At 28.8% G+C, this 13374-nt stretch overlaps 1 protein-coding gene across 1 annotated transcript; it reads left to right on the top strand.

Annotated features, from left to right (window-relative positions):
* The first annotated feature begins 5320 nt into the window (after positions 1-5320).
* On the top strand, positions 5321-11496 carry LOC133031833 (replication factor C subunit 2). Its single transcript, XM_061105549.1, has 9 exons — positions 5321-5669; positions 5959-6027; positions 8895-9062; positions 9716-9822; positions 9915-10016; positions 10148-10343; positions 10601-10729; positions 10815-11009; positions 11136-11496. The coding sequence occupies exons 3-9, from the start codon at positions 8904-8906 to the stop codon at positions 11244-11246; spliced, it is 999 nt and encodes a 332-aa protein (XP_060961532.1). The 5' UTR covers positions 5321-5669; positions 5959-6027; positions 8895-8903; the 3' UTR covers positions 11247-11496.
* Positions 11497-13374: the final 1878 nt, after the last annotated feature.

The raw sequence follows: 13374 nt of genomic DNA, 5'->3' as shown, positions 1-13374 counted from the left end.
ATTAGATTTAAGGACTTTTGTGTAATTTTATTTAATTTTACTATTTCAGTGATTGTTTATGTACTAAACTATGCTTTCAAAACTTTGATATTTACCAAATCATACCCCTCGAACTTTGACATGTACTAAATTATGCCCCCTGAACTTTCATCCATGTTAGACTTTTTTACTAAAATTAGAAAAAGTCCTTAAATCCAACAATCTTAATAATTCAAGGGGCATTTTTAACGACCTCAAAAGTTCAGGGGGAATGATTTGGTATATGTCAAAGTTCAGGGGGCAAAATTCCTAATTAGTCGATATGATCCAGATATGTTAAGTAATTTTGTCTAATTTATTTATTGATGAATATTTTTTTTCTCTAAAAATAAATATTATAATAAATATAATATTCTTTTCTTTCAAAATTTAATTATATTTACATCGAAGATTGTCTAAGATTAGTCATTAGAATTTTTGCTTTTGAATTTTGATATGTACCAAATTATTCTTTTTAAATTTTTAAGACCGTTAAAAATTCTTCCTGAATTATTAAGATTGTTAGATTTAAGAATTTTTGTCTAATTTTAGTAAAAAAAAAAGTCTAACATGAATCAAAATTTAAGAGACATAATTTGGTACATGTCAAAGTTTGAGAGACATGATTTGGTACATGTCAAAATTTGAAAGACATGATTTGGTAGATATCAAAGTATGAGGAGCATAATTTAATACATGGACAATCATCAAATTAGTAAATTGAATGAAATTGAACAAAAATTCTTATTGAATTTAATAATCTCAATAATTCGGGCAAATTTGATTGATTTGGTACATGCAAAAATTTAAAAGGTAAAATACAAAAAAAAATTACATTGAAGTGTAAAAATAAAAAAAATCCCAAATCTTAATTAGTTTTTTTTTTTTTTATATATATATATTTTATATAATTACTAGTAAGTTGCACGTGCTCCGCACGTGTTTAGTATATAAATTATATATTATATTAATTAAATTTATTTTTTAATATTTTACTGATTTTATGAGAATAATTTTCACAAAACTTAAGACCTAATTAATTAAATTAATATTTTTTTTTTCAAAAATATAATGTATATGTATTTATTTTTTAAGAGCAAATAATTTCTCTTTCAACTTAGTTAATTTTCTTCTCTTACATAAGTTAAAAAAATTTATAATTTTGTGTATTTAAATTTTCTATGTTATTTTCCTTTAAAATAATCTAAATTATTCTTCCTTGAAAATAAAAAAATTAAAGTTAGTTATCATAATATTTTTTTAATATTAAAATTATAAATTCATTCTTAATTATTTAAAGTTTACTTTGTTTTTAATCTCCATTTGATTTTAATCATTGAGGGCTCGTTTGGAACGCCGTATTAGGTCGTATTGTATTGTATTATATTATATTGAATTGGATTATATATCATATTTTTTATATAATACTATGTTAAATTTTAATTTATACTAAAATATTATATATTTAGGTGTCCATCAAATTTAATACCACGTATAGTTTTACATAAAAATATTGCATAAAATTCAATTCAATATAATACAATACAATACAATACGACCTAATACGGCGTTCCAAACGAGCCCTGATTATACTAAATAATACTTTGTAAATTTACTATATAAGTATTTTTGAAAATGATAGAGAAAAAATATTAGGATAAGAATATATTTACAAGCTATACTAATTTAAAAGAGTATATGTGTAATAGAAAAAAAAATAAAAAATAAAACCCAAAATACTATCATTTGCATGTAATTTGTTTGTATTGTGAAGTAATATAATTCAATATAAAAAGCCCAAAAAATTAACACTTTTATTAAGGTTATTATGGTATAATATATATTCTAAAAAGGTACATGTGTAATTCAATATCTAAAAGCCCACACTTTTTAAAATATTATCATTTGCATCTAATTTGTTTGTATTATAAAATAATATATATTCTAAAAGGGTATATGAATAATTCAATGTGAGAAAGCCCAAAAATGTTGACACTTTTATATAGGTTATATATTATTATTGGTAGGAGTGTTCATCAAACCACTCGCACCGCACCACACCGCAAAAAAAATGCGGTTTGAAATTCTTTGCGGTGCGGTCGCGGTTTGAATTTTTTTTAAACCGCGCGGTGCGGTGCAGTTTGCGGTTTTGAATTGTTAATATGCGGTTCAAACCGCACCGCACCTCATATTATAAAAATACAAATTTTTTATATTTATTTAGGTCCAATATGTGAATATTAAACTTAAAGTCTACTATTCTTTCAAAAAAAAAAAAAACTTAAAGTCTACTAATTATTGTATTGTTGACACTTATTTTTTTTTTCATATTTATTTTCAAGTCTTATGGTATTTTGACAAGTTTTGCTCAAAGTTTGTTGTATTTGTGATAATTTAATTATTTAGTGATAGTCCAAACTGCATAAACCACAAAAACCGCACCGCATCGCCGGGTTTTTAATTTTGCGGTGCGGGTGCGGTTTGGAAAACTTGAAAAACTGCATGTGCGGGTTGGTTTGAAAAAATAGTTAAAAACCGCACCACCCGCACCGCCAACACTCCTAATTATTGGATGGTGCCTTTTTTTTTAACAAACTACTGAATAGTGCTTTTGCTTGTGTTTTGTTTTAAGTAGCTAATAACATGGCATGTGCAAGTCACGTGTTAACACATAGTTTTTATAGCTAGGAAATGAATGCTTTTCCCTCCAAAATCCAAATTGAAGAAAGAGTGGGAAAGCTGTCAACACATAGGTAGGAATGAATGTTTTTCCCTCCAAATTGAAGAAAGAGCGGGAAAACTTAGAAACAGGTGTTTTAGGGTGTGATTGGTTTAGGATTTGAAAACTATTTTATGTTTTTGAAAATTAAAATGGTGGGGGTCCACATAAGAATTCTTGATTGGTTGAGTGTTTTTAAAAACAAAATTTGAATACTATTTTGAGTTTTAGGCTAAAAAATGAAAACACCATTTTTATATTTTTTGTGTTTTCAAATCATTGAATCCAAAAACTCTCTAATTATTCTCTTACTTTTTTATTTTGAGATTCCCCACCAATCACATATTCACTTTTTTAAAACTCAAAAACATTAAATCACACTACAACCAATCACATATTTAAAAACAAATTTTCACTTACGATTGGTTTGTGATTCAAAAATTGTGTTTTTTAAAAATGTGTTTTGGAAACAAAAATTTAAATTTTGTAAGTGAAAATTTGTCACTCTCTTTTTTTTTTTCTTTTCTTTTGGGAATCAATCCATTACATCCCATACTTGAAATTAGAGTTATACATAAATTTTCATACACCGTTCAAATTGAAAAACTCAACCAAAAATACAAATTGAAAAAACATCACAAAATGATAACGCCCAATTTATTAATTAGGCGGGTCGAAAATAGGTCCAATCGATCCAATTAAACCGAGCAACCCAAAATTGTTTTTATAATTATATTTGGTTTTTTTATCTAAAAAATTTATATCTTGTGATTATATATCTTGTGGTTTTTTTCTAATGATAAAACATATTAGAAAAATCTTATGATGCCACATCACCTTGCTTAGATAGATATATTGATTTTTAAAATAATTTATATTAATGCATATGTTGGTATAGGAATTTTTTTAAAAAAGAAAAAACAAAATATGAAACACTAAAAAAAGAGTAAAAATAGATTAAAAAATATACATAACATCATTTAACATATTTTGTATATATTGATATTTATAATAGATTAATAGTTAGATGTGGTTATAAGTTATTTCATTATTAATTATTAGTAATAATAATAGATAATAAATGTGTTATACATTAATGTAGATGTTTTATATATAAATTTTTAATTTTAAAAATAATTGAAAAAAATAAAAAAATGACAAATATGAGAAAATTAAGAATAGATGAAAAAACTCATATAGAGTGCCACATAAACTTGTTGATGCTTTCCTTTATATTATATATAGATAAGATAAATAGCGGTATAATTACCACAAGTTTTAAATTTGTAAGTAGCATAAAGTCAATATTTATTTTTAGCGGCATAAATACTTAATGTTTGTAAAATAGTAATTTTCTTTCAGTTTCGTCGATACAGACTCCGATTTAGGTGGCGTTTGGTTGGAGGTAATGAAATGGAATAGAATGGAAATGAAACAATTTTCATTCCATTCTTTTGTTTGGTTGCATTTTAAACTATTGGAATGACATTTTAGTAGAATGACTATTCCATTTTAAAGAGAAAAGAAACACCATTCCAATGTAACAAGAAAAATAATTTAATGATTTTTTTTATCAATTTATTTATGCATTTTAAATTTTATTCAATTTCATTCATATTCATATTCCTATTCTCATTCCCATTCCTATAATTTCATTTCTTTCAACCAATCGTCACCTAAAACTAATAGATACTGCGTGTTTTTGTCTATATTGAAGTCTGTACTGAACAAAAATTACAGTTTCACTTAATGCCACTTAAAAACTTGTAGCCTATTTACCTAATATAATATAATGGATAAATAGCAGCATAAGTATTTAAAATTTGGAGTTTGTAACCAGTATAAATTTAAGGGTAAATACTATTTTGGACCCTGTGTTTTGCAAAAGTTACAGATTGGACCCTGTGTTTTGTTAAATGACCAAATGATCCCTATATTTTCTAAAATGGTAAAAATAGGACCCTGAGCTTAATTTTAGACAACTTTTTTTTTAATACAACCAACTTGAAGATAATTCCTAATACGAACAGATACAAAAAATGTAAACAGTTTTGTCATAGCACTTTTAGATCGAATTATAATTAAACTTTAAAAATCAATTCAAGGTCCTATTTGTACTATTTTAGAAAATACAGGATCCATTTTGTTATTTAACAAAACACAGGGTCCAATTAGTAACTTTTGCAAAACACAAGGTCCAAAATGGTATTTACCCTAAATTTAATGTTTATTTTTAGCGGCATAAGTACCCAATGTTTGTAAAACTGTAATTTTTTTCAAATTTTGTCAGTACAGACTCTGTTATTATCTTAAATAGGACACATGTAAGACCCGAATTCTAGATCATTGAGTCTAGAAGGAAAGTTGTAATATCAGTTACTTCTAAATGTTCTTTTAATAAATTCAAAACAGAGACTGTACTCACGAAACTGAAAAAAAATTACAGTTTTATAAATATTAGGTGCTTATTCTGCTAAAAATAAATATTCAGTTTATGCCACTTAAAATTTTCGGTACTTATCCGCTATTTACCTAAAATAATTACACAAGGACATAAAGCCTAAAATCCTAAAATCTAATCCTAGACAGTGTTGTCATCCACTTATCGCATTGGAGTTAAGCAAAAAAAGACTCACCGGATTCCAATTTGCAACCCTGAAAAACCCTAAAAAAACTCACTCAGCAGCGACTTCGTCTTCTCACATCGCAGCCTTCCCTCTCCGGTGCGTCTCTTTCTCGGCAACGGAAGATGTCTCTCTTTCTTCTCAGCAGCGACTGCGAGGACTAGATCACCGTAGCTCTCATCAACGATTCCCTCCCTCTCGCTCATCGCCGGAGTCGATCTCCACCACCTCTTCTCTGTTTTTCCCCTCATCCACGATTGATACGCCCTCCCTCATGAATGTCCACCGAGTATTGAATCATTGTTTGAGTAAGTAGTGAGTGATAAGCATAATCTCAGTTAGACTATCTATGCCTTAGTTAGTTTCAAAGTCTTGTTATTACAGTTTAATTGTTGTTCGAGATTCATTTCTTCTAATTGAAATAAAGATTAACTTTCGCAAATGCTTCTTACTGGATAGCCTTTGTATTGATACGCTCTTTCAAGTAGAGTTAATTATTTTGTTTAATTTGTTGAGGAAGTATGAGTTTGATCTACCTATTTGAATTTTGAAGAGTTGGGATTGAGTTGATTTTGTCTACTTTTGACTTGCAAGCAGAATCATTAGCAAGGATTTAGTATTTGCTTCTGTTTCAGCAATTTGGGTAATCCTCCAAGGTCCAAACAGGTATTTAATTTTGATTATTTTGAGATTGATTTTCCCTAATTTTGAGTTGTTTAATTATATGATTGTCAATAAACTTTAAATTTTGTCAATGTAATCTGCCTACTGATAGAATGAGTAATTTGAATAACCATGTTATTGTGCATATAATTATTTTCTCATTATGACAATCAAGAGTTTAAACTTTTTCTGGCTTTTACTGAAAAAAGTTAGACTTTTGACACTTGAGTGAAAATGTATCTATTCTATAAATTCTGATAAACATAATCTTTTAGAATATCAGTTTCATTGATTCATTCTAATGAGTTCTGATTCTTTTTTTTTTTACCAACATGAATTCAAACATTTTATGTGTATTTTTGAAAGGCTTTGATGTCTATTAAGAGAAGGACCATAATTGAGTTGAATTTGAAAAAAAAAAAATTAAAAGTTTGGTCGGTTTGGTTTGGGCGGGTTAAGCCAACCAAATCATTGATCGGTTTACACATTTTTTTTCCTTTATTTGGGTGGGTTGCTCTTAGAGCAGCGCCAAGGAGACTGCATTTCTCCATTTTGCTGCTCCTTAGAGCATCTCCAAGGAGTACACTAAATTTGTTGTCACACCATCACCAAATTTAGTGTCAAAACTTATTTCTACTCCAACCATAACACTAAAAATTACACTAAAAAAATTTTCTTATATTATTATATTAATTTTTTAATAATAGTAAAAAAATTTAATATTATATTAATTTAATAAAATCAGTACAATTGGTAAAAGATAATAATACTGTAAAATCGGTAAAACTTAATCATGCCCCACAAGATTATAATCCATATTATGATTATCTCGGTCGATCAAAAAATAATCTTTCACATTATTGAATTGTTTTTGTCTCTCGATTACCGAAACAAGTAGGAGTATATCAGTATATCACTTTTAAAGATGTGCATTGAAAATTTATTTTTATTACCATAAAAATAATTTATAGTATTCATATTTAAATTTACACACAATAAATTAAAAGGTGCTTTTACAATGCACTCTCCAAATAAAAAAGTTACCTGTGTAATAGACAGTTTGAACCTTATTTTCGGCGTGTTAAATTTATCTGAATTTTTCAAAATTTTGTAGGATGTCTTAAATAAGTATAATGTACCCTACTATAAAAAAAAAAGTCTAAAATTTCGAAATAAGTAGAAGTACATCGGTGTACCAATTTTAAAAAAACTAATTTAATAAATACAATTAATAATATAAACATATACAAAATTAATTATATATAAAAAAAAAAAGTATGCCGTGTGAATCACACACGACAATTAAGTGTAACGTTTTAGCTATGTTGGAGGGACAATTCCACGGCATCACCAAATATGAAGCCTCCTTGGTGATGCTCTAAGTGCTCCAACGTAGCTCCATATAACACACCATTTTGTTGTGTGCTACAGTGCACGGCAACTGTAACACACACGGCATCCCACTTTCTTTCTTTCTTTTTTTTTTTTTAATTATTTTATTATATATGATATATATTATTTTTTTTTATAATTATTTTAGAAGTAAACCGATACACTCTTATGTCTTTTGGCATTGGAAAAAAAATTAATTTTTTTTATTCAGAGTTGTGTATATTTTAATTATTAAAGATATTTTGTAAAATTTTGAGAAATTTAAAAAAAAATTATATGCCAAAAACATAGTTAAAACAGTTTATTATACACGTAACTCTTTTATACGCGTGGGTGATAAATTGTTTGAATACTATTTTTTATATTGTATTTTATTAAAAAAATAATATGATAATTAAAAATATTATTTTCAGTGTAATTTTTAGAGCATCACCAACAAGGCTTCAAATTTGGTGATGCTGTGCAATTAATCCTCCAACGTAACTGCAAATATTACATTAAATTGCCGTGTGTGCTACAGTGCACGACATATATGCTGTGTACTGTTCACACGGCATACTTCTCTTTTTTTTTTTTTTTTTTTTTTTTTTTTTTTTATATATATATATAAAATTAATTTTTGTATATGTCTATATTATTAATTGTATTTATTTTAAAAGTGGTACACTGATGTAATTCTATTTGTTTCAAAATTTGAGACTTTTTTTTTTATAGTAGCTTACATTATACTTATTTAAGACATCCTGTAAAATTTTAAAAATTTTGAATAAATTTAACACGCCGAAAATAAGGTTCAAACTGTCTATTACACGGGTAACTCTTTTTTTTTATATATATATAATATATTATATTTAATTAATATATATTTATATTAATAATTGAAGTTATAAAATTATATTGTATTTTTTTAAAAGTAGTATATTGATGTACTTTTACTTGTTTTCGCATTTGAGAGATTTTTTTAGTTTATTTTTTTTATGGTTGTGTATATTATAATTACTTAAGATATTTTGTAAAATTTTAAAAAATTTAGAAAAATTTAACAAGCTGAAAATAAAGTTCAAACTATCTGTTACACGTGTGACTATTTTTATTTAGAAGGGTGCATTTTAGTTTATGGTGGTTTTAGTTAATTAATATAATATTATTTTTTTATTTTATTAAAAAATTAATATAATAATAAGGAATAATTTTTTAGTGTAATTTTTAGTGTTGTGGTTGGAGTGAAGATAGTTTTTAACATCAAATTTGATGATAGTGTGACACTAAATTTGATGAGCTCCTTAGAGATGCTCTTAGTATTGTAGATGGAGTGGAAAGAGTTTTTGACACTAAATTTGGTGATCGTGTCACACCAAATTTGGTGTATAGGTTGAGATGCTCTTAGACTTTTGCACCCGTTCTTTACATTGATTAAAAAATATGTAGTAAAAATCGACAAAACCAACTGATGTACCTACCTGAAACCCTAAATCTAGGAAACATCAATGGCTTCTTCTTCGTCTTCTTCATTGAGCAACTACGATATTCCATGGGTAGAGAAATACAGACCCAACAAGGTTGTGGACATTGTCGGCAATGAAGATGCTGTCTCTAGGCTTCAGGTCATTGCTCGCGATGGAAATATGCCCAACATCATATTATCAGTAAGTAATCTCATCACTTTCCTCCACCGTCAAAACCACTTGCCTGAATACCAGTTTTGATTTTTGGATGATGGGGTTTGGGGAATCTCTTAATGATTACATGTATAATGTTATTTTACTATAATCGGAATAAAATATTAAATTGTTTTGAATGTTGATTTTTCTTCTAGTGTCAGTAGACCCAAGTCAGTGAAGATTTAGCTTTAAACATTTGGGGTCAATTTGGGTTTTGTAGGAAAATGGGAGGAGACTTATACATTTGTTTGTTTTCACGGTGTTAGGGATTTTCATTCTCACATTTGGATTGATTTAGGGAATGTTGTAAGTGTGATTTTTTTATTTTTATTTTTTTTAAGATAAAGCTTTTTATGTTAATTCATGTTGACTGGGAGAGAGTTTGTGTGTATTGTGTAAGTATATGTTTGTATATTTATTTGTAATGTGAATTTTGATCTATTTATTCTTTTCTGGGCATGTAGTAGGCCTATCAAAACACACACACATACAAATATATGTATAAATCCAAGTTTTAGTATCTAACTGGATTAAGGCTAAGGAAAAATTGGGTTTAGCATTTCATAAGAAATTTTGTATGCTTGTTTCTACATAAAAATATTTTTGCTGCTGTTGAGATTACTGTTTGATATTTTCAGGGTCCTCCTGGAACTGGTAAAACCACTAGTATACTTGCTCTAGCACATGAACTGTTGGGACCAAATTATAGAGAGGGCGTACTAGAGTTAAATGCTTCAGATGATAGGTGAGGGCATAACGCAATGAAGTTACTTTTGGTAGCCACACATAATTCTTAAAAGCATACCACATTAACTGAATTGTTTTATTCTTTTTTAGAGGCATAGATGTTGTGAGGAACAAAATTAAAATGTTTGCACAGAAAAAAGTAACACTTCCTCCTGGGCGGCACAAGGTAGTTATATTGGATGAAGCTGACAGGTAAGGACTGATTATAATGGTTTGTGAATTTGATGGTCAAATTTCATGCTTGTTTTTCTTTTTTACCTTGTATATTTTATCTTTTCTCAAACTTAAAGTTAATAAGTAATTGCACTTATTCCTAAAACCAGCATGACATCTGGAGCACAACAAGCTTTGAGGCGGACAATGGAAATTTATTCTAACTCCACCCGATTTGCTCTTGCGTGCAATACTTCTTCCAAAATTATTGAGCCGATTCAGAGTAGATGTGCCCTTGTTCGGTTTTCAAGATTATCTGATCAACAGATACTTGGTCGTCTGATGGTGGTTGTTGAAGCAGAAAAGGTGATACCCTATCCAAATTATTTTACATTTAGATTTTCTATGCTAACACTTATCAGCCAGACAGCAGAAAAATGCTTTTGCTGTGGTTTCATTCTGTATCTTCACTAAATGAGATGAAACAACTGTTGTACTTGTTGGGTTATTTAGTTGCTTATTTCCCCCCAAATCAGATTTTGTTTTTATGTAATTCTGCTCATTTTGTTTGTTACAATTCGATGGAAGTGTATGATTTGACCGGTAACATTTAACAAGTGAAGGTTCCTTATGTTCCGGAAGGTCTTGAAGCCATTATTTTCACTGCTGATGGTGACATGAGGCAGGCACTGAATAACTTGCAAGCAACACACAGCGGTTTCCGGTTTGTCAACCAAGAAAATGTTTTCAAGGTCATGCCTCGAAAATGACCTTTGAATTTTGTATATTTTCTGTGTATTTCAGAAATCTCAGTGAGTTCTTTGCTGGCCTTTTCAGGTTTGTGACCAGCCACATCCATTGCATGTGAAGAATATTGTGCGTAATGTTCTTGAAGGGAAATTTGATGATGCCTGCTTTGGTCTCAAGCAGTTATATGATCTGGGTTATTCTCCCACTGACATTATCACTACGATTTTTCGTATCATTAAGAACTATGATATGGCTGAGTATTTAAAATTGGAATTCATGAAGGTCCTTCTGCTGCTCTCAAGTTTTTCATAATTTTCATATTGTCAAGTTTTTCATGTTCATAATGTTCTTCCAGAGTTTAGTTTTGTCATTATCTCTTTCATTTCCTAAACTCATCTGAGCTTTCAGGAAACCGGGTTCGCTCATATGAGAATCTGCGATGGAGTTGGTTCATATCTTCAGTTATGTGGTCTTCTTGCAAAGCTTTCTATGGCTCGGGAAACAGCGAGGGCTTCTTAGCACAACTGCATTTAGGAGCTTCTTCTCTCTTAACGGTGAAGATGGTTAATGTAAACATTAGATTTTTTTGCTGTTCAGATAGATTGTTTAGTTAGAGAATTTTAATGCTTACTATTTTGATGGAAGTTTATGGAGAATTGTACTACGTTTGGGCATGAATTTTTTATCCCTTTTATTGTTGGATGAATTTTGTGTGAACTGTGAGCTTCACTTCTATAATGGAAGTTTCATAGTACGGTTTTGTTGTTGAGATTGGTTAGCAGCAAAAATGAAGTCGTCTAATTCTAAGAAGCGGAAGATCATTAATCTCTATGCTCTCTGGCTGTGTCTTGGAGTTTGTTATAAGCTACATGTTCATGATGTTGAGCATGCTAGTATTAAAATTTTTGAAGGAGTGTCTAAAAAAGTAGGAAAAAATATATTTGAATTTGATTTGACCACCAAAACTGCTACCATTTTTTTTCCCTTCTGTTGATGCTTGTATTAGATTGATTACAAATCCGATCCCAAGTTGAATGCAACTATGCTCTTCCAATGACTTTAAATTCAACAAAAGTTTGCACCATAAAATTGAATGATAAGTCTCATTAAAAGAGTAGAAGAGAAGATCTTGTTCTTCCACTACAACTTGCTGTTGTAGAAGCAGAACCCGACCCCCTCTTCCTCTGCCTTCTATGGTCACCTCTTCAGTATCTTCATGATGTGAATTGAAAGTTGAAGCAACTATTGTCCACTCCACATAATGAAACCTTTACGTGAGAAGAAAAAACAATTTTAAGTTTTTAATTACATATCAATAATGCTAACTCTATATTTGCAAAACCATGAAAGTGTATCACAAATCTGCAAAGGGGTAATAATTGTCGTTTACCCGTCAACTTTGTGCTTTCCAGTTTGAATTTTTATCTCCATGCGGCACATATCTACAAAAAAAGAATCAGTGCTTTTATTAGTAGTGCAAATCAGCTGCTAAAAATAGCTTGTAAGGGACATGCCCCTTACTGTAATTATGAACTGGGAATAAACAAGCAGCCCGAGCCAAATAATTATTTGCAGATAATTTGACAAAAACAAGCAAGCCATTATTTAGACTACTAAGTAACACCCTACAATCCAACACAAGCTAACCGAAAAGAGAGTTCATTTGCATCAATTTGTAGCTAGCTTTGAAAAGCACTCCACAGTTACTTTCCACCACCACCCATGCATATCGTGTCTAATCCAACTTTAAAGGAGAGTTAGTGGATATTATTACTATACGTTGTTTGGAAAATATTGTGATAAATCCCCTAATAAGATGTATCAACATATGATGGTGTTTTAACCCTAATTTTTTAATGATTTTGTGTTTTAGCTTACAAATTTTTTGAAAATTCATAATAGTTAATGTAAAATAGTTATATTAAGTATAGTATATTTGTTTTTTTTTTATTTAATATATGTATTATAGGAGAAGATTTTTTGGATTCAGTATTGATAATCAACAAAATATTTTCGTTGCATACCTAATTTAGTATTGAATAACTAACAAATAATATTTATAGTCATCAAAATTTATTTTTTCTTCAACTTTAGCAATTTTCGATAGAAAAACTAGTGATAAGAAATGAATATAATTTCACTTAAGGGTAATTATGACTTTTTAGGTGAATATAAGATTATTTTTGTCATAAATTTTGAAAGGGGTATATAATTATAGAAGGGTAGGGGTTGCAATGATAAAACAACATAATACAAACTCAAAACAAATTATAGCGAGTCAATGTCATAAAAAATGACTGCAAGTTAAATTTAAGTTGAACCCAAATGACATGATAATTTTTTGAGTTGGGTTAGGATCAAACTGGTGACATGAAGTTAACACAAATTAGTTTATTTATATTCAATATATCATTTAAATTATAAATTTATATTCAACACTATAATTTCTTTATTTCTAAATTAAACAAGCAACAATACAATCTATAAATTGAACATATTTATAATTTTATATTAGATCAATTTAAAAAAAATATTAAGATTACCTCTTCTGAATTACTATCTGTAGGTGGCGATGGTGCTAGTGGAGTAGAAACCTTCTCGGCACACAGTGGTGCTAGTAGAATAGTTGCCTTCTCAACACGCGGTG

Source organism: Cannabis sativa, chromosome X (assembly GCF_029168945.1).
Source record: "Cannabis sativa cultivar Pink pepper isolate KNU-18-1 chromosome X, ASM2916894v1, whole genome shotgun sequence".
Taxonomy (NCBI): Eukaryota; Viridiplantae; Streptophyta; class Magnoliopsida; order Rosales; family Cannabaceae; genus Cannabis; species Cannabis sativa.
This window is presented reverse-complemented; position numbering and strand designations above follow the sequence as displayed.